The 27,380-nt window shown below is 38.3% G+C and overlaps 1 protein-coding gene across 1 annotated transcript in view; it reads right to left on the bottom strand.

Moving 5' to 3' along the window:
- RBFOX1 (RNA binding fox-1 homolog 1) overlaps positions 1-27,380 on the bottom strand; it is a 188,414-nt gene that overhangs the window by 123,136 nt on the left and 37,898 nt on the right. Inside the window, exons 2-4 of the mRNA XM_063314589.1 lie at positions 15,729-15,872; positions 7,077-7,130; positions 14-106 (exon numbers count right to left, since the gene is read on the bottom strand). Coding sequence (XP_063170659.1) covers positions 14-106; positions 7,077-7,130; positions 15,729-15,872 — 291 coding nt within the window. The remainder of the gene's footprint in view (positions 1-13; positions 107-7,076; positions 7,131-15,728; positions 15,873-27,380) is intronic.

The raw sequence follows: 27,380 nt of genomic DNA, 5'->3' as shown, positions 1-27,380 counted from the left end.
TTTGAACATGCACCTCGATTTTACGGCCCTCTACCACGGTGCCGTGTAATTTCTCGCGCGCCCTTTCCGCATCAGCACTATTTTCGAAAGTAACGAAACCAAATCCCTACATGCAGGTGGGAAAAGGGGAAAATAACATGCATATCATTATTTCAGACAACGACCACTTCTTTGCTCATGTTCTTTCTTTCTTTCTTTCTTTCTTTTCTTTCTTTCTTTCTTTCTTTCTTTTTCTTTCTTTCTTTCTTTCTTTCCTCTCTGTCTCCCTTTCTTTCTCTCATCTCACTCCCTCCTTAATTTAATTGGCTCTTGTTCTTTCTTCATTTCTGTAACATGCAAATTAGAAAGAAATTATAATCAGACCCAAGATGTGCAATTAATAAAGCAACCAATGTAAACAACTTTTATCTCTCTTTCATGAGTTAGTTAGAATCTCCTGAAGAATATCAAAGAATGAACACCAAATACCTTTCATTTTTTTCGCTAAATTTTCACTACAGAGGAAAAGAAATCTAATAAAAAAAAAGAAAACAAAACAAGTTCAAATCAATGGAACCATGTCATCACATTGAAAACAAAACTAAGAAGAAAATGATGAGAAAAGAAAGTGAACCACTTTTTAATGGCATGCAGATTGGATCAACAGAATAATAAACTTTGTGCAAACTAAAATGTGGGTACCAATTTCAACACTCAATGCAAACCCAATTGAGTATATTGGCTAATTGGATGTGCCATTGTGGAGCAAAATAATAATAATAATAATAATAATAATAATAATAATAATAATAATAATAATAATAAATTTCTTACATGCAACACTAGAGGTATTTATATTCTGATGTCATCTACCATATTTACTTCTTTTGTTCTTAAAGAAAAGAAAATGAGAGAGGGGGAAAGACGAAGAAAAAAAAAGAACTGCCAACAAAACAAAATTGGGTTTGGAACTAAACATAAACTTCCTATATTAAATATAATTATGTAGTATGAATAAATATATAACACATATCAGAATGCAAATAATCATTCCTGAACAATATCTGTAGTGCTATTTATTCAATAATAATACACACTAATTTATCACAAGGTTGATTGAAACACAATCTATGTTCTGTATGCAGTGGGGTGCTGGAACCAAGTTTGGACTTGAATATTCCCTCATCTCCTGAAGTACATGGAGAGCTTAGTGTCAATCATGAAGAGGGTTGGTGGGATTTTTTGAGCCAATGATCCCACTCAGAATTTTGAGAGCAAGTTGTAGACATTCTGACCAAATGGCTACCACAAGATGCCTGCACATTCACAGATGGCTGCCACAGTAGACATAAGTCTAAAAGGCAGATTGGTGAGGTTCCTGTCCACCGCCCCTGATAATCTGAAGATCTGGGCTATTTACAGTTATGTTTTCTTTTGTTCTGAATAGGTGGACATCTCCAAACAAAGGAATGGATTGAAGCCACCAATTTTTTAAAACCAATTTTCTAAGAATTTAATGAGGCCTCTCTGGGACACCACATTATTTTTATCAAGAAAACCATACAAGAAGCCGGTGATTTTTAATATGCCAGCTTTCCATTTAGGTTTTTTAGAATTTTTAAAAATAGAGGTGGGCACAAATGTTGATTCAAAATTCTCTGCCACATTTGTGGTGAAGAAACTGGATAGATAATACCTCCACATTACTGCAGGGTAAGGAAAAATTCTCCGAGCTGAACGTCTTGAAGAAGTTCTCCAAGATCATAGCCCTGAGGATAGCCCTTACCTATGTGGGTAAGGAATCATCAGCAAATGAAAAACCAAGCTGAGATAACTCCTACACTACACTCCTGAGCTATACATATTTTCTATCATTGCAAGGAGAAGTTCCCCAATAACTTCTCAAAGCAGGACTTCCTTTTAGCAATGATGGTAATTTTCAGCAATGACGGTAACTACTGAAAAAAAACTCACATCTTCCCTTCTGATTTAACAGAAATGTGGAAAGCCGAGGGAGGCTGCAGACCATTGAAGGCTGCACAGTATAAGATGAGACATGCACACACCTCCTTGGTTGTTAAATAAATGTAAAAACATCCCATTCAACCAGTGAGAATTTCTTTGAAAGAATGTCATCAGTTCCGATGTGAACTGATTTTAAAAATGCAGATTTTGTTTTTTCTGCCCTCATAAATGAATACAGAAAAATGCAGCAAAGGGACCTGTCAAACTGATCATACTCCTGTTGTGACCCATGGCTTATATCAGCTCTCCACTACAGAGGAGATGGTTGGCATTTTGTAGTTGGTTCACACCTTGGTTTATAAGATATAATATGGAAGTCCAAAAAGTTTCCTTCATCAATTCACTGCATGTCAGAACTATTAATTATTTATTATTAGAATTTGCTTACAGTATTATGCTTGGGGTGAATAGGAAAGAAATCTTTTTCCCTTTCCATTTTTTTCAAAACTGACTCTTGGAATCAAGGGGATGAACAGAATTGAAGCGCCTGGCCTCTCTCAATCTCGATGAATTGCACAGCTGATGCTCCTCGGACTAAGAAAACGTTTGCAGGCTACCCATACTGGAAAGGAAACAGGCCATCTCTAAACTTATTGGTCAACTTACTTCCACCAGATTCTCACAATGAAAATCCAGCATGAGTAAGCACGATTGGACAGTGGAGGTGGTGAAAAAAAATTGGTCTATCATGCTGTAGCCGTTTCTCTAAGTAGCAGCAACTTGAAGATTTTGTCTCAGCAACCACCCATATTAGATCCCTTATTTATTTCAAAGGAGGTAGCAGAACTGTGGGCTGGCTTTCCACTCAAGTACAACTCTCACACCTTGATTCTCTCCAAATAGGTGACTATCACTAGAACCACAGTGAATCCTTGAGGTTATTTCAGGAGCAGGATATATATTCAAAAGAAGATCTTCCTTCAGGTGAGGAACATCTTCAACTGGTCCACTGAGAGCAGAAATGATTTTCAATACAAATTTCTGCTCTAGCAAATAGATAACTACACACACACAGGCATGCATGCATGCACACATTCATTTGCTAGAGCAGAATATCAGTCTGTCTCTATCATCTCTGTCTGTCTGTCTGTCTATCTATTTCTGTCTATCTTCTATATCTACCTACCTACCTACCTACCATCTATCTATCTATCTCCCAATAAAATTCATTGCCTTGATAGCCATCAAGGACTTCTTTCCAGTATGGAGGCAGCCTACCTCTACACACAAGACACACAGGAGCAATAATGGAAAAAAGTGGGCTGGCAGCATCTCTAGTTTGCGGGCTTCCTAGATGTATCTGCTGGGTAACTGTGTGAAACAGGATGCTGATCCAGTAGGTCTATGAGCGTACGCTCATCTCCATGAACTGGGATAAGAGTGGTGTACAAATTTTTGAAAAATAAATGACTGTTGGAACTTTGGCTTTGAAATTATTTTCTCAGGTCTGGAAGCCAAAGCTTTTTTTTTTTTTTTGCCCTGGGGGTGGGGAGAGGACTAAATTATAGACCAGGAATGTACAAAACTTGACCTCCAGATGCCTTTGCATCTGGCTCAACCGATATATCTACCATCACGCCCCTGTGTCCCAGCAATCCTTCTTAATGCCAACTAGATCAATGAGAGCCATTGGGAAGGAGGGTGGGAAAAATATGGTTATGGAACCCATTTTGTTCAGCTATTGATGGCTATATTTGACCTAAGCAGAAGTAAAATAACTGTCATGATCAACATGGGATTTAAACAGGCTTCACCTCTTTCTCTCCTAGCTTATAAGGCTGGACAGAATAAACTATGTCAAAGCTATGGGTTGGCTAAGAAGTCAAGTTTAAGCTCTAATAACCCTTGAGAAACTGTTCTTCTTTAAAATGAGATGGAACTTGGATTTCAGAATAAAATAAATGGAGTTGCCAGAAGAGAAGATGAGGGAGTGGGTGGCAGCTGTACTTTTTAAGAAAGAACAAAGGAGGGATAAAAGTCTGTTTTTTGCTTACCTGCTATTATGGAGAACATGATATTATGGTGAACAGAGTTTCTCAAAAATATGGATCAGTGAGAGGGTCTCCTATAGAAGTTATACCTCAAAACATTATTGTCACCTTTTCATGATGTCCGTTGATCACGAAATGAAATAGTTAAAGTGATTTGAGAAGAACTCAAAATTTATAAATCTGTCTGGGTATATCTTTTTGAGTGGGATCTTTATTCTGGAAGAGGACAAATTCATTTTGATAAGCTAAGGTCAAGACGTTTAAGGTTGGGATCCTTTACATTTTGGGAGACAGATCAAATGTTCAGAAGTGATTCAGCTACATGACAATATAACTACTGTGTACAGGCAGGATGAACTGATGGATTGCATAAATCAACTTTTTTCTCATTAGTGATGGTGAGAGAAAAACCCTTCTACAGATTGCTATGGAACACAAGAATGTAATGGGATACAATTCAGGTGAATTGTATGGGATGGTGAGGTAGGATTTTCCTTCCTCTTAATCTGCTGAGTTTTTCCATATTGAGCAACCAAACTGACTAGACATGTTCCAGTGGGAAAATCATCTTTCCCCAGTACACTCCCTGGGAATGAGCTGATGCTCTCCAGTGACACTTGAATACATTTGACTACATTTTAAGACTTTGGGGGATATTAAAAAGATGAATAGCAGGGAGAAAAATTTTCCCCATTTTGCACAGCTCTAATTATTCTCTTCTGAAAACATTTTTTTAACTTCCTGTAATGTTTTCCCCCTGATTTTACAGAGAGCAAAGATTGTGTGAAGAGGGAAAGGAACAGGCGGGTGGGGTACAATTTTAATCTTTATTTTATCTGACATTTTTGCCATCTTTCCTGATTGTCACATCTGGTTCTGACCTAAACTTAGGCCAGTCAATGTTCTACTTCAGAGAAAGAGATCTTGACTTTCTCTCTCTTTCTAAATATCAATTAACTTTTTTTTTTTTTTTTGGTGCCTTCAAGTCAGTTTTGGCTCCTGGCAACTGCCTGGACTAGTCCCTGCAGTTTTCTCAGCAAGATTTCAAAAGCGGCTTGCCATTGCCTGCTTCCTAGGGCTGAGAGAAAGTGACTGGCCCAAGGTCACCCAGCTGGCTTTATGCCTAAGGCAGGACTAGAACTCACAGTTTCCTTGTTCCTAGCCTGATGCCTTAACCACTACATCAAACTGGCTCACATCCATTAACAATACCCCAGGATTTAGTATGTCCTGTACTATGGGACACATCTTCAAACAGCCTCCCACATTTGCTGCCAGCAATGAAATGAATAGTTCAGCTGTGATTGCACAAACTGGAAGCCCATATACAAAATATTCTCCGGTTGGGAGACCTGGAGTCATGTTACAATGAAAAATTACTAATCCAATAACTCACCCTTCCAATATGTATTTAGCATAATACTTTAAGCAATTCATATCAGCTTTACACATTTGAACAGATAGGACCTTGCAGCTTAAACTTCCAAATGACCATTTGGACAGAAAAACAGGACATTTCCTTTATATCAGAACAAAAACAAATGAAGAGAAACAGAACATATTCACACCATGTACATCAAGGACATTCACCCTTTGTGAAATAACAGGAGACATTGGCAACAGCTTTTTAAAACTCTCTCCCCCACATAGAACTACATGGCTGGATTCTGCAAAAGACAGGAGTGGAGAATGGGAAGAGAAGCCATCACATTTTGACTTCTGAGGGTATGAATAGGAAACTGAAAACATCTTGAGATTGGGCACTGGACAATAATACCGAATCATGATACATATTCTTTGTCTAGTGAGAATTTCTAAGTCAGGACAGAGATCCTCTCCCACCACAGCAAGATAGGCCAATGACCTGAGAAAATCTTAGGTGGGCCTCAAAGGCAGAGCACTTGGGGTAACCAAATTACTATATTTCAGGTATAAGCAATCTAATTAAGGCTAACTATTCTCTCTTATAGGAGTGAGGCTCCTATGATTAATGATTCATTTGGCAGAATACAAAGATAAAACTTTTGACCTCACCAGCTCGTGCCAGCAACCACAAGGAGAGTCCTGTGGGCTACATAGATTGGTTACATTTGGGCAAGCAGATGAAATATATATTTAAAATAAAGCAAATACATTACATGTTAAATGAGTCTGCAGGGGTTTCACAGGGAGGGGGTCAAAAGGCTAAAGACAGAGGTCACAGTCGTGTGATGAAAGCCCCAGTCCTTTGTACATATGTTGAAGTTGTGTGCAAATACAAAGGGGTGGGGTGTTTATCATGCAGCCACAATGGCCATCTTGATGGTTTTTGACACATACCCCAGTGGATATCCCTGTGAACATGTGAGCCAAAAGCTTATTTCTGCATCCCACTGGATGGATAATTTATAAATCCAGCCATATGAATTAGTATAGTATAGTAACAGTATAATACAGAACAGACAAACTGGGGAACTACATTCATTGATTGAAAAGGAAATTAAGTATGTAATATAAGTATGTATAAAATTGTAGTCTCGATCTTTCACCTTTCAAATTAGGAAAACTCAAACATGTATTTAAATTCAGAAACAGAGGAGCAATTTTTGCTAGCCATGCAAACATCGGCAATTTCATAATTCATCCTTGATCAAGTAATTGCTTCAGAGGATATTAAATTATCTTATTTGCTTCCGTTTCAAGAGCAGCATATCTATTCTAATGACCCATCTCTTCCTTTCTCCCCACTGCAAGCTTGAGCTAATCTCACAATGAATATGGCAATTATTGGAGATGGGAAAGGAATTCAGCAGACAACACTTGATTATATTTAAAAGCAGAAAGCAATATTCCTATTTAACTGGTGGCAGCTTATCTTAGTTAAAATTATTCCTTGTAAAGGACTCAAAATTAGACCAATAAATTTCATGCTGTTTGGGTAAATGACACCCCCCATCCCAACAAAAACCTGAGTGTGATAGGTATTTCTGTTAAAGGAGATACTTAAGGAGGTTTTAATACTGTTGTGTATTTGCTTTCTCTGATTTTCAATAAACACTTTCAACAAATTAAGCATTTCCACAAGTGTATTCAGTTGCTTACCTTTGAGCCTCGCTCATTAAAAATAATTTCAACATCTAAGATTTTACCAAATTGCTGCAAAGAAACAAAAAAAGTCACATGAGCATTTAAAAAATGTGAGGAGGATCATTTAAATTTGTATGGAATGAAAATTTCCCCATTTTAGAGGACGTTTTACCAAGGGAAACTAACTGAATACTGAAATACTAAAATACTTGCATTCTTGTGCAAACCATGAAAGGGAGGTGTGATTGGTGCTGATATTACATTCCTTAAGTGCCAGGTCAAATCTGTTTTGGCCTTTTTTACAATTGGAATTCTTTTATTAAGGCATTTGGAGCTATCTACTTAACACAATTCCTAACTTTTGTTGTTGAATTTTTAACTCCAGCTGATTAGGAACATTTTTTTTTTACGTTTTGTAAACAGCTCTGCTATCATAAGATGAAAGGCTAAGGAACTGCATTCTACTTAAGTTACATATTTTAAATTATTAACTTTATGCCCCCTTCCCTACAGTTTCCCATGCAAACATTTTAACATCCATATTGAAACATCCAAAAGAGCAACATAACATCCATAATAAAAGGTTAAACATAGATATTTATAATTTATTTTCCATTATTTTTGTTTTCCTCCATTTATTCTATTTAATTAAAAGCAAAATAAAATAATAAAAAAGTTAATCAAGAAATTAAAATAATTAAAACAGCACCTGAACAGCAGAGGTAAGATTAATTAATAAGCATCATTGCAGCATAAATAAAAAGCTGACATCATTTTCAGATTGCAAACTGCATCTGGCTTAAAGGATGTCCTCTAAAATGTGGGTGAGCCTAGGGCAAAAGCTACATTTGGTTTGATTAAAATTTATTTTAAACAAAAATGAAATAGAATTCAATACATTCATAGAGCTATATTTCCCATCTGTCACATTAAGAATTGCAGCTTGTCAGGAGACTGTAGAAGGGATCTGTGGGGTATACTCTCCCACAGGAGACTTTTGGCCCTAAGGCTGCAAATTGTAGATCCTTGTTGTAAAGGAAGACTGCATGGTAATTTTGAAGTTAGGTAGATGTATATCTCACAGACTGGTAAATGACAAAACCCAACTCATGGCTAGGTGTGTGAGAATTTTGCAGTAGATCAGTCTTTTTCAACCTTAGCAATTATAAGATGTATAGACTTCAGTTCCCAGAATGCCTCAGTCAGCTGAAGTCCACACATTTTAAAGTTGCCGAGGTTGAGAAACACTACAGCTAATTAAGAGGGCTTTTGTGAAGATTTACAGATCCTCCATCCCAAAAGGCAATTTATTGAATCTATGAATCAAACTGGCTTTACAGATTGGATCACTGATTTGAATTGTCAGATCAAATAGGTTGCCTCCAAATCCATCTAAGAATTCGGTGGCTTTTGTCAAATGGAATGAACGTGTTTCAGTCAGCTTGATTTGACAATCCAGACCAAAAATCCAAACTGAGTCAATTCAAAGCTGATCAAGACAAACAGAGTTTGCAGTAGGTCTTATTTGCACACTCCTTATTTACAGCTTCTGAAGCCACAGATTCTCTCTTCAGTCATTTAAATCATTGTTTTCTCTGCTACCCAATGAATATGTAGAACATTTGGTACTCTCTCAATAAAGGTACAATAATTTTGAGAAGCCATGGCAGGAGCTGGAGGGCCCAAATTTAGGGAGAACATTTTAATTTTTATGTTCTTCTGACACTGTTGGTGAAGATCAGTCTCTAATTTTTTTCCAGATTTTGCCAAGAATGATATTTAGTTTAGCCTCTTATTTCTCTGATACCATCCTGTGTTGTCTTCTTGGTCATGGACAACTTCTCCATGAGGAACTTCTGTTCATCCAGGTAGATCTCAACATATCAAAACAAAAAGGTAGAACTGAACTAGTATATATATAAAGTAATCCAAATAACCTAGGCAAATCACAACTGGCAGTTTGAGAAGACAGGTGCCACCTAGTAACTTATGCTTGAACAGAAATTATCAGTTACTTGTAGGAGATTAGACAATAAAGATTAATGATCAAAATGGTTTTTTGAAATGAATTTTCACAGGGAATCATAATTGGTAATTTACAAGAATTCCTGCTGTAATATTGCTCCTTTCTCCAGGTAACTCTCTGGTCCCAATAGAAGATTCTGTCTCTGTCTCTCTCTCATAGAGTAGAAGTTCTTTTAAATGCACAGTGGAGAAGGCAAGAGAAGCTGGGCTTAATTTCTTTTCAAATGATGGGGTGATATCCCTGTCACTCACATGTGCTTGCCCCTGCTTGAATGATGTTGCAAAAAAGAAGTCTGTTCCTTCTGTGGCACACTTTTGGACTGATTGTATAACCATCTGATATTCCAAGGGGGTGCCTCTGATTTTCAACGTGTAGGAGAAGGACAGGGAATAACCTCAGATCATACATGTTTATTTTCAATTTTGCTTTTCCTTCAGAGGACCTAAGAGTGGTTTACCTTTATAATAGTGTGTATGTGTGTGTGGGAGAGAGTCTGAACTCATTCCCTCTTATATTTAATAAAACAAACACAATTCATCCTTGCTACCTTTCTATTCCCTTTTTTGCTTCTTCCCCAGTTGAGATGAATGAGCAAAAAAGGGGGAGTGAAAAATTCAGCACTGCTTTAATTTATTAATGATTTGGGGGATTATGTATGTGTGTTCAACCTTTGTTGTTTATTTGTTCAGTCGCTTCCGACTCTTCGTGACTTCATGGACCAGCCCACGCCAGAGCTTCCTGTTGGTCGTCGCCACCCCCAGCAACCCCAAGGTCGAATCTGTCACCTCTAGAATGTCATCCATCCATCTGGCCCTTGGTCGGCCCCTCTTCCTTTTGCCTTCCACTCTCCCTAGCATCAGCATCTTCTCCAGGGTGTCCTGTCTTCTCATTATGTGGCCAAAGTACTTCAGTTTTGCCTTTAATATCATTCCCTCAAGTGAGCAGTCTGGCTTTATTTCCTGGAGGATGGACTGGTTGGATCTTCTTGCAGTCCAAGGCACTCTCAGAAGTTTCCTCCAACACCACAGTTCAAAAGCATCGATCTTCCTTCATTCATCCTTTCTTATGGTCCAGCTCTCATTGAACCTACCAGAGTGGAATGTAGTGCTAGCTGTGTATGAATCAGTAGAGCTGGTCTTTCAGCCTTCCCCATCAAACTGGTGAACATAAAAATTGGGTGGATTTCTTTATTTATTTATGAAACCAAAAATTCTCCAAACCTTTTCCAAGGGCAGAACTCCCTCTTCAGCAACAGAAGCACTGCTATTGAAAAAGCCTTAGGTTATCTTCTACTGTGAAACCAAGTAGCTTGCAGAAAAACATAGAAAGGACTGTAGAATGAAAAATCAGATATTCACAGAGATACGCTGGCCATTTTTCTAATAAATAAAAGCAAGAGTCCCACATTCAGCCCAGGAGAACTTTGCTGACATTCTCTTCTCCTTTGAAAGAATTTCTAAAGCAACAACTGTGTCTTGCAACAAGTTGAATGATAACTCATACAAAGGTAAATACTGGGGCATAAGAAAATGAAGAACTCAGCGTGGCCTTTAAGAGGAACAGTCCACCTTCATAAACATTGTAATCACTGCATATTTCTCTGCTTCCATCTAAGCAGGACATGGTAATCCAATTTCATAATTAAGTAATTTCATTGGCTCTGAATTAAGAAAAAGTGAACTGCTAAAACTGGGTAACATTTAATAGGAAAAAGCCAGTGACTGATCTTTTGGGTGAAAAAAAGTGACATTTTCCAATATACATCATTCAGACTGTCATGGTTGGTTATTTCATGTGTCATTAAGATGACTGCACAAAGTGGCATATAACATTGGCAAGTCAATGTCACAGCAGGACCAATGCAAAAGACAATATGCAAAGATAGCTATATAGTCAATGAAGACTTCATTGCACATGGTCAACCAGAAAAATGGCTCAAAAACTACAGTGGCTAGACCAAAAGCCAATTAGCCATGTTTTGTCTCAGGCCACCATGTTAAGCCATTGTGAGTTTCTTTATTTACATGCCCACTTTATGAACATACCCACTAGAGTTTGCTAACCACAGTTGCTAGATATACTGAATAGTTTTAGATTTCTTCAGATTAATCAAGTAATGTTGGGTAGCATCGTTGATTTCTCCTCCTTATAAGACACACTGATTTTCAGCCTCAGTTGAATAAACATTAACAACAATAGCCACAGCGACAATATTGTTATTTGAGGGACCGCATCTCCCTGGACATCTACCCATCCTATCAGATCCGAGACGAAAAGCATGTTATGGGTCCCTTCTACTAAGAAGTCTCATTTGATGGGACCCAGGAGGAGAGACTTTTCTGCCATTATGCCCACCCTTTGGAATATCATTACTCCAGAACTTTGGCTGGCACTTATCCTTCTGGCCTTTAGGAAGGGTGAAAATACTTGCCTCTGCAATCATGCCTGTGGGTTCAGCAATAGTGGTGAGCCTTGGCAATGGCTATATTAAATGATTTATATTCACTGGTTAACAGTAATTATGTTTTATTGAATTTTTAATCATGATTTTGGGAGTTGTATGCTGTTTTTTTTATTTTTTACTGTTTCTGTTGTTGTTGTTGTTGTGAGCCACCTAGAGTCACGCTTGTGAGATGGGCGGCTATACAAATGTAGTAAATAAATCAACAACAGTAATTCTCTGAGTGCTTTGGAATATAAGTTTGGTTCCAATATGCCACTCTCAAAAGGATATATTTAAAATTTTGCCCTTTCAATAATGCTAAAAAAACCCACAAGTGTTTTAATTGAACTGCAAGTTATTTCCTTTTACATGGAAAAAGGAAGCCATTAATAATATGATGTCTTCATTTAAAATGTAATTAGTTAATGAATTAAGAGAAATTAGTCTTAAATGATGGGTTAGCCTTAGTTTCAAGAGAAAGTGCAGCTACTGCTACATCAAAGCTTTCATCCCCTTTGTCCGCTTGTGTGGGAGAAAGTCTTAAAGGTCAGTCCTATAGTAATCTTAAAGAGGGAGGAAGAATAATATCTTTGTTTGTAACTGTTGTAAAGGAGATTGGAAGTCACATCTCCTTCCTTCCTTCCTTCCTTCCTTCCTTCCTTCCTTCCTTCCTTCCTTCCTTCCTTCCTTCCTTCCTTCCTTCCTTCCTTCCTTCCTCTATCTGTACAGTTTCTTGCACTTTTCTTTTTTCTATTTCTTATTTTTTCTTTATATACTTTCATGTTTAACCTGTGTTAAAATCTCTCTCTCTCTCTCTCTCTCTCTCTCTCTCTCTATATATATATATATATATATACATATACATATACATACACACACACACATACACACATACACACAGTGTGTATGTGTGTGTATGTATGTATGTATGTGTATGTATATATATGTGTGTCTGTATGTGTGTGTGTGTGTGTGCTTCCACAGTTCATTTTTTAAAACATCTCCCAGCAGGTTCTCGGCTCTCTACAGAAAGCCCCCAGAATCATTCCCACTACCTAAAACACTCAAGAAAATGTCATTCCGAGAAGTATAGAAGTGGTGGAACCATTTCTAATGCTAGTTAACATTGTGTTTGGATCTTCATACCTAAAGCCAGCCAAGATATGGAGCACCCATTTGCCTCAGTGTTTCACTTTGTGGCCTTCTTGGAGCACGGGGGCAAATGATCTGAAGCCATAGCCCCTCTCTCACGCTTTGTTCTGAAGAGCTTCCAGATTGAGGCATTCGGGCAGGCAATGGGGGAGAAAGATAACGAACAGAGACTTGGCCCCCATCGGATATCCTTCCCAATATGCTGCTTGAAAGACGTTTTGCTATCAATAAATGATGGAAGTAGCCACCAGCCTGCTATATAGCTCCAACGTCAGCTGCTCTATGGTTAAAGCAACTCATCAGTGAAAAAAAGGGGCTTGCAGGCTAAATCCTATGAGGAGTAGTTAAAGAAACTTGGTGTGTTTAGCCTAAAGAGGAGAAGACTAGGAACATGATAGCCATCTTCCAATACATGAAGCAATGCCACAGAGCAGAGAGCATGGATTTATTCTACATAGCACTGGAGGATAAGACAAGAACCAATGGGTGGAAGATTCACAGAGGGAGATCCAAACTTGAAATAAGAAGGAATTGTTCTGCCAAGTGTCCAAGCAGGGATCAGGTGCTCAGACAATTGGCTCTTTTAGATCCAGCGACAATAAGCACACCAGTGGATAAAGAAACTTTAAGCTTTATTACGAACTTAAGCAAACAGAGTTAAACAGAAAGACAGTTTAAACCAGAAATACAGTTTAGGCAGATTGAACAAGCATAGCATACAGAAAGAAATCATAACATACCTAAGCAAGTTGATACTCAATCCCTTTTATGTTGCCAGGACCCTCCTGACCAAGGCAACAGGGACCCCCCAGGGTGGCAATTGTTCTACAGCACCCAGTGCACTAGATCTGTACAGAAGCTCCCAAACCCCAAAAGCCAGCCCAGGAGTTTTTATCAAAGTCTGGCCCTTAAACCTTGTGATCATGTTTCCATGGTTGCAGGCTATGAGACCTGACCTTGATTAGGAAGCTTCCCAAGGCCCAAAAACTGTCTATGACATCATCCAAAAGCCTGGGAAGTTTTACAGATAAGCTAGTGCTTAACAAACAATCTGGGGAGGTTTTCTCTTATCTCTCCCCTCCTACTTCACACTCTCTGGAGGGCTGTTGGAGGAGTGAGCTTGTGCTTACAAAAAAAAAAAATGTGGTTGTATCTCCCCCCTCCTCATGCCAAGCAGAAATAAAAACAAGCCAACTAAGCATCAGCACAACTCAGAATAAACTCTAATCTTCTTTGTGTGAGGGAGAGAATCCACATACGTCCTCAACTCCTTGAGATGACAATGGCCTTCTGCATTGCCACTACAGGAATATCCTGACTGTGAGAGCTATTAAGCAATGGAACAGCCTGCTTGCTGGATGCATCACTGGAAATTTTCAAGAAAAGAATGGACAGCCATTTGTCTGGGATGGTGTGAAGATTCCTGCATTGGGCAAGGGTTGGGACCAGATGACTGACTAGGACCCTTCACGGTTCTGTGGAGTACCATACCTTGGACTGCATTCCTACTGCTCTAATATTTTCTGGTGGGGGGATGGACTTGACACACTTGTTAAGACAATTTCCACATTTCAGCACCTACATTCCACCTTTCCATTTGATAGTGGAAAGCTTTCTCATGGGATGGTCATATTTGCTGGGCTCAGCTGACCTTATCAGTTGTGGGGGATTTGCATCTGAATATTGCACATCTCGAGAGAAGAATTTGCTGCTCTGATCCAGTTAGCAAGAGGAGCTGTAACTACTACTCTAACTTCTAACCCTAACCCTGCTAGTATTTCAAAGTCTTAGAGTGTCATGTTCACTGTTTCAATGTATCTTAAACATCGTAACGTTTCCCATGCCATGACGCTGACGTGTGTTTCTGTTTGGGAGGGAGCTGCTGTGAGACCTTGTACCAAGCTCTGTATGCGGAATCAGGGGAGTGGAATGTGTTTGGGTTATCTTGCCTGTTCAAGGACTTTTCCCGCAGACCATCAGGAACCGTTAGGAGTGCCTCTGGATATGGACTTGAGAAGATTCTAAGGGGGAGGGATTTCGTTTGCACCGAGGGTTTTTAGCTTGAATTTGCCCGCGCTTTTAGTATTCTCAGCTTTGTGATCCTGCATGCTGCTCTTTATTGAATCAGATATCCTTGAACTTCTGTCTGTGAGTCTGATTATATTTTAGAGTAGGCAATCATCACATAGAGTTATGTTCGTGGCAGCCTGTGGCTCTTCATTTGCTGAGTTCTGTGCTACCAGAATTCGAAAACTGGCTTCTAACAATCTCCAGAAGAGTTGCTGAGCTACAGGGCAGTCCTGTTCAGTTCAACCTCAGTTTGGTGGGATATGCCTGGAAGTAAGCATGTGTCCAATTGCACCCTTAATCAGCTTCAGGACCAAAAGTCTGGTAAAGGCTAATGCATCTCTTATGCCATAAGCTTTTATAGAGGTTATGGAATCCACTTAATTCATCGGAAAATGTAGGTGTTACTTTCATGAATCCATAAGCTGCAATAGATATGATAGTTCATAAGACTTTCCTCTTTTGTTTTTTTACTCTATGCAGACTGTCGCAGGAGTGGAATACCAAAAGCAAGGAGACAGGTAAATTGCATATAAGTGTATATTCAGTTTGACATCAAAATGGGGATGCCTAGCTAAGTCCTAGGAGCTGAAGAGGACATGCTTTGTTAAGGAGGTGTGCCTTCTCTGTCATAGTGCCTGGCCCCTACAATTGCATCCCCCCCAGGATTTGGATGACTTTGACCTTGGTAGCCTTCCAGAAAAACTTAAAAATCTGGGTCTTCCCCCAGGCACAGGGGCCAGGACATTGGTGAGCCTGACCTCCATGCTTGAATGAGAAAGAGTATTTTTTGTGGGCCCTGACACATTGTATAATGTATAATGTTTAGACAAATCGTTTTGTTTTTTCCTAAGATTCCTAAGTTGGTTTTTAATGAGTTATGAGAAAGAGATAGATACCAATTGTATAAATAAACAAACAAATAAACAAACAAGGAATAAAAGCAGAAGTGGAATGTCGTAAGGAAGCAATTGCTTACCCCAAACATTTGTCTGAGATCCGGATCCCGGAATCTGAAGGGAATATTTGAGACATGCAGCCGTTTGGGCTGTGATTTGTTCTCTGTGTTTTCAGAAGATTGTGTCTGTTGCTGACCATCGGTCTGTGCTGCATCGTCTGTCTGCTAAAAGAATTCAAGAGAAAGAGGGGAGAGAAAGTTAATCAAGCTATCAGCATCTATTTTGCGCTGAATTTTTTTTCCCCCTTCAAAAACTGCAGTGCAGTCTTCTGGCAACGTGCATAATGGCAGAAGAAGGGAAGAACCTGTGAAGAAGAACATCAGCAAAAGCAAAATTAAATCAGTTGCACCTAGATCAGGGTCCCCCATCTGCTCATCTCTTGAGAGGCAAGACTTGTCAAACTTTTCCCAACTTGCTCCCTTTACATTACTGCACAGATAACGTTTGCTTGCAAGTTATGGGATTTGTAGGCTAGGACATATCAGGAGGGCATTAGTCTTCAGAAGATGGGAAAAAGGACCTGCTTGAACATGCTTCTACTTGCTTAGTGGAGTGAAATGGAGAGAGTCTACTTGGAAGCCCAGCCTTTCGAGATTCAGGTCATTAAGGAATACTAGAACAGTGTCATTTTACTAGTTGTGCCAATATGTGAGACTATCTAATTTATTTGTTTGTTTGTTCTGACAAATAAATGATCTCACTGGCTGTGATGGGCTGTGAGAAACCAGGGATGCACATAACTGTGTTTATTTGGTAATTTTTTTTATGTGACAAGTTGGATTCAAAGGTGCTAGTATATGTGCTTATATGGATGGATATTGGCATGTGGGTATCTAATCACTTTCTGCTGTACTTCACTAAGAACCAATCTAAACCTTTAAATTTCATTGGATGCCCAGGAAACAACAGGAAGGAAGATACCCCAAATCCCTGCTTCATGAGTGGGAATCTCTTTTCAGGAGTAAAAATCCAGCCCATTATCTTATGAATGAATGGTATATGATGTATTGGCCTGGTATGTGTTTTTATATACTTGTTGTTTCAACATTTGAATACCATGGTAGGAAAGCCCAGCATAAAATTGTCTTTATGATAATAAAAAGTTACAACATCAGGCTTTCACTTCTTAAATGTTCTATTTAGGGTTTGCCAAAGATTTTTGTGAATCATTTTGAAACATCCAAATGGATTGGATCAAAGCCTAATATCTACAAGAAGAGCAAGATAATTTTAATTAGTATAATTTAAGGTAAATACATAGAAAGAGCAGCCAAGTGATCAGACAAAAAATCAAACATGTTCAGCAGTCTGTTTTCATATGACTCAGATGATCAAACAGCTTGCAAGCACTCACTGATAGACTTCTCTTCCTTTTCAACCTTCAGAGCAAAGGGTGTTATGAAAATTCAGACATTTAATTATGTATTATGTGAAATACTACTAGCTTCTATATGAATCTCCCACCATTTGGAATATTTCAGGAGTAGAACTTTTTATCTGTTTTCTACATCCTAGGGACTATTTTATTAGAATGTGACACAAATGGCCTTTCAAAATTCTCCACCAGATTTGTGGGCAGAGAAAGGGGGCAGATGTTTCCTCAGAGTTTTTCCAGAGGAAGGAGAGATTCCCCAACACTTTCTCAAGACTGGAAGTCTTCTATAGTCAGAACACCTGTCAAAAAAAGCCCAACTGGAAGAGTTTGTACTTTCAGCCGGGATTCTCCGGGTTCGGGAGATCAACACTGAAGTAGAGGTCACAATTGCATCTTACCGTCGACAATGTTACAATGTGTATGAAAACTACTGTTATCCCAAAAAATCATGGAGGAGATCACTCATAATGAAACAGTGGGAAGCCAGAAAACCCACAAAATCGAAGCAAATATTTGTAGCTCAGGGTTGAACTGTGCAGTCCTTGGTGCTCTTTGAGCCTTGTTGTTTTCTTGCAGACGTTTCATTGCCAGGCTAGGCAACATCTCCAGGCACTGGAGTCTGGCAATGAAACGTCTGCAAGAAAACAGCAAGGCTCAGAGAGCACCAAGGACTGCACAACCCACAAAATGTTGGAGTTATTACTGTACAGTGAAAAACAGGGTATTTACACATGTTTTGGCAACTGAATGAGTAAAGAAATGCAAGAAAAACCTTATTCTGCCTGGAAGAATTTTTATCAAAATTCTTCTTACCTTTGAAAGAATTCACAAACAAATTTTATTTTTGTGACATTCGAGTGAAGACTGGTAGGAAAAAAAGCAGGGGTTTCTTCTCCTCCTCACAATATTAATTTTATAAACCTCCCTCATACCCCACCAAATTTGATTTAAGTTAAATCATAAAATCCAAAATCATTGTATTTTTTTCCCCACCAAGGAGTTTTGAGCCCTTTTGATGATTTCCAACACATTTTGACAACATGGGTGAAGTACAAAAAGTATGTGAATTGTACTTAGCTCTAACTTGAAATATATAGTAATATACAGTACGTAAATATTATTTACTGCCTCAATTCGAGAGTAAGGTTTGGAAAGATTCTGCCTGAACCATATAAAAGCAATTAATTTCCTTATGCCATCTCAACATTGAAATTAATTATCTTTTCATAAAACAAAATGTTAAGAATGCCCTGGGCTCTTTTTTTTCCACAACAGAACTGAATGTTTAATTGATCTCACGATCGTTATATACATTGTGCATTAGGAGTTTTCTGAACATTCCAAAATGTAATTTAATCACAGACTTTGAAAAAGAAAAGATGTAAAACAGAAACTTCAAAACAGTTTTTATGTCTCTTATTTGTTGTCTCCTTCCATAGAATTTGTTCAATGTTTGCAGAACTTGCCTGCTGATGCAACTATATATAAACCCAGAATGTGCCTGATCACGCTGGTTGGGGAATTCTGGGAGTTGAAGTCCACACATCTGAAAGTTGCCAAGGTTGAAAAACACTGTGTTACACTATTTCAGTCATCCATTGGTTGTTGAACAATGGCTGACAAATGGTTAACAAGATCTTAGCTTAGTGCGACTTCTGGTGGGGACATGGCCAACTGAACAGCTCTACCCGTGGATTCCACAGACAGAACTGACAATCTGGTGATTTTTTGGGGCTCAGGCAGGCTTTTTCCTGAAGCCCATAAGTGTCTTCATGAATAAGGAAAATGCTTGGAATCATCCCATCTGTCCTCCAGAATGGTGACTTGCAGCCAGAGAACCACAAACAGCGTTTGCGCCAATCTGGTAAGACCCTCTGGGAGGCTGGGAGTCACCATTTCCAAGCCTTACTGTAGCCTTAAAGAGACACTAAGTCAAGCCAACCCCATTTCTAAATCACCCAATTTATATATTTTTTAAGTTTATGTATCCTAAGAGTGGCTTTTTACAGCAAGGAGAAGCAGACTCTCTTGGTGCTTATCATTATTTTTGGGATTATTTTTTTAAAAACTCTTTTTAAGTTTTGGCTTGTTTCCCATTCAAATACTAAGGAGGATTGAGAATAAAGAATTGCCTCCCTGCTATTATTTTAGTACTGAATTTGAAGAATTTAATATTTTCATACACGTTGAGTCTGCTGTTTTGACTCTTCAGCTTCCTGTTGCCACTTTCCTTGGGAACTGCCTGTTAGCATACTTTCACTTGTGTCAACATCTTTCAGAAATTTTCCATTAACTCATTTATCCTACTTTTATTAGTCAGGTATCTAGGGGAAACCATAATCTACTGCCTGATACATGGAGGACTTCAAGCAGACTTTCTCAGAGTTCTGTTGTGAGCTTAAACAGTTTTTTAAACAGATTTTTTTTTTTATTCCTGTCAAGCTATTTTGCAAGATATTCAGGACATTGTAGAAAATATCAGCTTTAAAATGTGTCATCTGGCTGGGGATGTCATGGAAGAAGTTGAGGAACCTAACAACGATAGAAATGTTTCTACAGATAGCGAGATCAAGACTTGCTGACAATGACCAGATTGTGGAACTGAAGGAATTAAAGGGACAGATTGAATTGCAAATTATAAATGGAATTGTTTTTCTGATGGAAAGTTATGGGAAAGAAGAGGTCCTTTTTTATGGGAGGTTTTTTGCTGAGAAGTCAAAGTTTTTAAGGAGAGTAGTTGGGCTGTTTGATTTTTTTTTTTTAATGAAAAATGCATTGTACTGTATGTAATGTGGAGATATGTGAATGCTTTGGTATATTTTGAAGTGAGGTAAGGATTTAAGAATGTTCATTTGGATTGCTTTTAAGGCTTGTTTGACTTCATACTTTTTTTAATGATTTGGATTAAGATTAATAAAGTATAAACAATAAATGCTGGTTTTAGGTTTAAGAGAATTAAGATTGTTATAATTGCAGTATTATTAATTATAAGAGCAGACAATTTATATTTTTTTAGTTTGGTCTTTATTATAGTGGACAGAAATGTATAGAACAATGATAGGAAGGAAATAATTAAATAAATGTTGTTTTTTTTGGGGGGGGGAAGTTGAATAGGAGGTTTATATATTTCTTTTCTTTTTTTTAATATAAGGGGAAGGAACAATTGTATTTAGTGATTTTTATAATGTGCTAATGGAACGATCTATAGAAATAATGTGACTTTGGTCTGCTATAGAGTAATGGATTGATCATGGAAATCACTATATCTTCTTGCTGTTAAAAGTCCGAAGTCACCTCTTTATGTAATCTTTAAAGTTCTTTTTTTCTTGTGTTTTCACATCTCTTTAGTTCTTTTTTCTTTTTGTAGTTCTTTTCTTTTTTTGTAGTTTTTATCTTTGCTTTAAATCTAATAAAATTCTTATACCAAAAAAAGAAGAAGAAGATCTTAGCTTAGTGCAACCTTTCAATCTCACCAGTATTACAAACTTGTGATTACTAACGAAAATTGCAAATGACCTTGACCAGGTAATACCAAGCAAATAGTATCTCTGTTAATAGAACCAGGATTTTCCTACCTCATACTACATCACTTGCTGCCAAGAACAGGTGAGTAATGAAGTACCTTGTAATGCAACCTGTAATGCTGCTTGGCTAGACCTGTTTGGAGGGCAGGGGGGATTTATTTATTTAATGAATACACACACTCAGACACACACACACACACACACACAGACCCCATATCGCTAAGGAGTCAAAGAGCTTGACAGTTTCCAATTGCTAAAAGCAACACAGTAGTCTAGTCAGATGAATTAACAAAAACAACAAAACAGAAATGCAAGAATGAACAAGCAAAGAAATCCACACAGAAATACATTGTCCTAATGTAGCCATCCTTGCATGGATTCTTCTATTCTATGTTTTTTTTCCAGAGCATTGTTCCTTGATGTAATGTGTTTTTGCTCAAAATAGTAATTTTTTCTGCACACTTCCTTTTGGGAGGAGAATTGTATCACAGAAAAATTGGAAAACAGAGATTTTAAAGTACAATCAATTTTAGTTTACCTACTGGTTCAGGAAGGAAAATGGAATGAATGTCTTTGTAATCCTAAACCAAATTTTCCCAGTGCCCAGAATTACTTAGCCAGCATTGCTGTTCCTAAGCTGAAGTTCACACTTCTGCAAGGGGGCACCCAATACGGAAGACTATCCTAAAGCATTAGGATGTCACCATTAAAAAAAAACAACAACCTCACAATCTGTTTAATTAGTGCTATCTGAATAGTAATTATCAGGGATCTCTTGATAATTGTGGAAGATTCATGGATAGCTATAAAATCCACCATACAAATCTCATTATGACAGTAAGTATCAGATATGAAACAACTAAACAACGTTCATAAACTTTAGGAACATTTCCATCCTCCTTCTTAAACCTCATTTTGTCTTTCTTCAATATAATTTCAACCTGTAGCCTTCTTCCAAATTCCTTTTAGATTCTCTATCAGGCAAAATGTCCTCATCTATAAACACAGGTACATCTCAGAACAGGCTAAATACTGCAACTGAAGAGATAAAAGATTTTGGCTACATCTGTTTTAAGAACTGGCTGCATCGTGAAGAAATGGCATCAAAATTACAGGCATAGTTCCGAAATTCCCATATTCTCCAAAACATTCCCTACTTGCATGTATTAACACACTAGTAGGCAAACAGATTTTCCTGTTCTAATGTATTTTGTGCAATCTGTATATACAGTACATCTGTGCTTACCATTCCCTTAATCAAGCCTTTTTATATGCTGATTTTAATAGGAGTCAGAAAAGAACAAAAAATGTAGAAAAAATATGAGTATTGCAAGGATGTTTATTGCGATTTGTGGGCGGGATGACTACAAAGCTGTGAACAGTGTGACTACAGTAATATATAGCAGGATGGGAAGGTGAGGATTCATGAATAGGGACAGGAAATGTGACTTCAATTTGTTGTTTATTTGTTCAGTTGCTTCCGGCTCTTCGTGACTTCATGGACCAGCCCACGCCAGAGCTTCCTGTCGGTCATCAACACCCCCAGCTCCCCCAGGGACGAGTCCGTCACCTCCAGAATATCATCCATCCATCTTGCCCTTGGTCGGCCCCTCTTCCTTTTGCCTTCCACTCTCCCTAGCATCAGCATCTTCTCCAGGGTGTCCTGTCTTCTCATTATGTGGCCAAAGTATTTCAGTTTTGCCTTTAATATCATTCCCTCAAGTGAGCAGTCTGGCTTTATTTCCTGGAGGATGGACTGGTTTGATCTTCTTGCAGTCCAAGGCACCCTCAGAATTTTCCTCCAACACCACAGTTCAAAAGCATCGATCTTCCTTCGCTCAGCCTTCCTTATGGTCCAGCTCTCGCAGCCATATGTTACTACAGGGAACACCATTGCTTTAACTATGCGGACCTTTGTTGTCAGCGTGATGTCTCTGCTCTTAACTATTTTATCGAGATTTGTCATTGCTCTTCTCCCAAGGATTAAGCGTCTTCTGATTTCCTGACTGCAGTCAGCATCTGCAGTAATCTTCGCACCTAGGAATACAAAGTCTTTCACTGCTTCTACATTTGTGACTTCAATAAGTCTGCATTAAACAGGCAATGTGAAGCTAAAGGCACAAGAATGCAATGATTGCCTCTACGTCTTACGCAATTTGGCTTTGCGCTCTACCTGACTATTTTTAAAGATTATTTTACATACTAATTATTTAAACAACAACAGCCCCTCTGTGGATTCCCCCTTGTCATGGGAAATGGGCTTGTGATGCTCTAATGAGGTTGAGAGCTATGCTGGCGGTAGTGTACTCTACCAGATGGATCATCCATGCCAGACAGGTCTCAGCAGAAGAGCCAGACTAAGCGTATCCGTCAACCCATTAACTATGGTGAGAAAACAGGAAAAGAAGCCTATATAGGATCGGTCATCACCCGGGTCAACAAGGACTGCATCAGGTATTAGAATGTCGACAAGTGGGCAATGGGACTCAGGAGCTATGGCTGGGCAACTGGGGCTTAGCCCTATAGGATTACTCAAAGTACAACCACAGTCAAGACAAAACTATACTGTGTTTGAAAACCGCGCCATTATGGCCCGCTATTATAAATCAGAACCAAAAAAGTGGGGCTACTTAAAGCAAATGTTTGAACTGCGGAAAGGAATTTATCCAGACTCAAATATCACTGAGCAAGGATTAGCAGATCAAAGGAGATTCATAAGCAAAAATAAAACATTCAGGGATGCAGAACTGGAAGAGATTCAGAAAAAAATGTGAAAATGGAAGACCCCCCAAACAATAGTGGAATAGTAGAAGAAACTCAGATAATAACAATTGGAAATATAGAGGAAACAGCTGACTTGAACTACAGAAATGATAACTTAGAAGAAGTGATAACAATAGAACCACTACAAGTCAGAACTGAAACAACCTATCAGCTGACTCCCCAACAAGAAGAATTAAAAGAGAAAATTATGGCAATGCAGAATTACCAGTAGAAAGACAAAGACTGCCCGAGAAAGACCTGGCACCTATAATGAAGGAGAAGGAGAAGGAGAAGGCACTTGCAACAATTAAAATAACATCTATTGAACAAACCAATCAGCTTGCCTACAGTACAGCAGTGGTGGTTACAGAAGAACTGAGTATCAAACTTAGAAGACCAAAAGCAAAATCATAGTCAATTCCAAAGTGGAAGATCAGACTGGGGGCCAACAAAAAGAAATTAAGATGAGACACAAATAATTTAAAGGACATGAAAGAGCAAAACTTGAAGAATGTAAGGATCAAGACAAGCCTAATAAAAAAAGCACTGGCTTAGCACCAGAAAAATTGAAGAAGCTTTGGAAATCATAAAGCAGCAAACAACAGCAATAGCTGGGAAAATTGAATGCTATGAGGCATGAATCATTTAATTTAAGCAAAATCAGCCATTTCAATCAGACCAGAGGGGATTCTACCAAAATATAAATGGCAGTAGAAATTCTGAAAATGGAAAACCAAACAAAATGGAAACAATCCAGTTTTGGAAAGATCTATGGGAAACTCAGAAAGACTATAATAAAAATGCTGGATGGATAAAATAATGTGAAGATGAATTTAGTAAAAATCAAATGGAAAAAAAACTAATTGTAACAGCAGAAATGGTTAAAAATTGAGTGAAAAATGATTAAAAACTCCTTGAAATGATCAATTGCCTGGCTTTTGGCTCAAATATCTCACTAGCTTACATCCAATTATAGCTAAACAGCTTAAAGAAGTGCTGCATAAAAGAGACATCGGTGATTGGTTAAATAACTGGCAAAACTTTTCTGATTCCAAAAGACCCAGCGAAAGGGACAACCATAGGCTGATAACATGCTTGCCTACAATATTTAAATTACTCACAGGTATAATAGCAGACAACATCCAAGATTATTTGGAAGAAAATGACAACCTTCCAGTTGAACAGAAAGGAAATAAAAGGAAAAGCAGAGGTACAAAAGATCAACTTCTGATTGATAAAATGGTTTTGGAGAATTGCCAAAACCAAAAAACCAATTTACATATGGTCTGGATTGATTATAAAAAGGTGTTTGACTCACTACCACATAGTTGGATCATCAAATGTTTGGAAGCAACTGCTGTCAGTAAAAACATTAGAAGGTTTATAGAAAAAATAATGAAGCAGTGGAAGACAGAAGCAGTGGTTGGAAATGAAAAATATGGGATTGTCAAGATTAGGAGAGGCATCTCCAGGGTGACTCCTTATCACCCTTATTATTCTTCATTGCTATGATCCCACTTTCAGTGATTTTGAAGAAAACAAATCTTGGCTAACAAACAGGAAAAAAAAATGCTAATAAAATCTCACATTTGCTCTATACTGTATGGACGATCTGAAGCTTTATGGAAAATCAGAAATCGAAATCCAGTCATTGACAAATACTGTAAGAATTTTTAGCACAGATATAGCAATGGAATTTGGCCTAGAGAAATGTGCTACAGTAGCAATAAATTGAGGTAAAATCGTGAACAGTAATGGAACTGAAATACCAAATGGCCAAACCATCAGGAACCACGAGGTAGAAGCCTACACATATCTGGGCTTTTTACAGTTGGGTAACATCAAGCATGGACAAGTTAAAAATGTGATTAGTAAAGAATATATCCAAAGAGTAAGAAAATTGCTAAAGACAAAATTGAAAAGTGGAAACACCATCAAAGCCATCAATACCTGGGCCTGTGATACGACACACTGTTAGAATTATTAACTGGACACGAGCTGAACTGGACAGTTTGGACTGAAAAACAAGAAAACTCATGGCTATTCATTATGCATTACATCCTCATAGTGATATTGATAGATTATACCTGCCCCACAGCAATGGAGACAGAGGTTTACTTCAAGTCAAATAAACTGTTGAAGAAGAAAAGCATGCATTGGCTGATTATGTAAAAGACAGCCAAGTACAAGCATTAATGCAAGTCAAAATTGGAACTTACTGAATGATGTTGTTTATTCATTTAGTTGCTTCCGACTCTTCGTGACTTCATGGACCAGCCCACGCCAGAACTTCCTGTAGGTCATCGCCACCCCCAGCTCCCCCAGGGACGAGTCTGTCACCTCTAGAATATCATCCATCCATTTTGCCCTTGGTCGGCCCCTCTTCCTTTTGCCCTCCACTCTCCCTAGCATCAGCATCTTCTCCAGGGTGTCCTGTCTTCTCATTATGTGGCCAAAGTATTTCAGTTTGGCCTCATTCCCTCAAGTGAGCAGTCTGGCTTTATTTCCTGGAGGATGGACTGGTTTGATCTTCTTGCAGTCCAAGGCACTCTCAGAATTTTCCTCCAACACCACAGTTCAAAAGCATCGATCTTCCTTCTCTCAGCCTTCCTTATGGTCCAGCTCTCGCAGCCATATGTTACTACAGAGAGCACCATTGCTTTAACTATGTGGACCTTTGTTGTCAGTGTGATGTCTCTGCTCTTAACTATTTGATTGAGATTTGTCATTGCTCTTCTTCCTAGGATTAAGCGTCTTCTGATTTCCTGACTGCAGTCAGCATCTGCAGTAATCTTCGCACCTAGAAATACAAAGTCTTTCACTGCCTCTACATTTTCTCCCTCTATTTGCCAGTCATCAATCAAGCTGGTTGCCATAATCTTGGTTTTTTTGAGGTTTAGCTGCAAGCCAGCTTTTGCACTTTCCTCTGTCACCTTCGTCATAAGGCTCCTCAGTTCCTCTTTGCTTTCAGCCATCAAAGTGGTATCATCTGCATATCTGAGATTGTTAATGTTTCTTCCAGAGATTTTAACTCCAGCCTTGGATTCCTCAAGGCCAGCTTGTCGCATGATGTGTTCTGCATACAAGTTGAATAGGTAGGGTGAGAGTATACAGCCCTGCCGTACTCCTTTCCCAATCTTAAACCAGTCCGTTGTTCCATGGTCTGTTCTTACTGTTGCTACTTGGCCATTATACAGATTCTTCAGGAGGCAGACAAGATGACTTGGTATCCCCATACCACTAAGAACTTGCCACAATTTGTTATGGTCCACACAGTCAAAGGCTTTAGAATAGTATTACTGAATGTACAGGAAACAAAACATGAATATTGAAATAATGTAATAAAAACACGAACAGAATATTGGCAAGGAAAAGCATTACATGGTCAATTTCTACAAAAGGGGAAGGTGGATGAATATAAAACCTGGCAATGACTTACAACTGGAATGTTCAAAAAAGAAATTGAAGGCTTGATTTTGGCTGCTCAAGAGCAAGCTATTCAAACTAATGCAATCAAGGCCAGAATGGAAAAATCATCAGATGTGCAGATTGTGCAAAGAAGCAGAAGAAATAGTAGATCATATACTCAGCTCATGCAAGATCTCACAAACGGACTATAAACGACATAACACAGTCACCAAAATGATTCACTGGAACATCCATAAAAATTATCATGTGCCAGTAATGAAAAATTGGTGGGAACATATAGTTGAAAAAGTAGTTGAAAAAGAGCAAGTTAAAATATTGTGGGATTTCCAAATACAAACTGATAAAGTCTTGGTGCATAACACACCAGATTTAACTGTGGTTGAAAAGAAGGAAGTGTGGATAATTGATGTGTCAATACCAGGGGATAGTAGAAGAGAAGACAAAGAATTGAAGAAGATCACAACTTATCAAGATCTGAAAATCGACGTTGAAAGATTATGGCATAAACCAGCCATGGTGGTCCCAGTGGTTATCGGCACACTGGGTACCATACCAAAAAACCTTGGACGACACTTAGAAAA

This window comes from Candoia aspera, chromosome 14 (genome assembly GCF_035149785.1).
Source record: "Candoia aspera isolate rCanAsp1 chromosome 14, rCanAsp1.hap2, whole genome shotgun sequence".
NCBI lineage: Eukaryota > Metazoa > Chordata > Lepidosauria > Squamata > Boidae > Candoia > Candoia aspera.
This window is presented reverse-complemented; position numbering and strand designations above follow the sequence as displayed.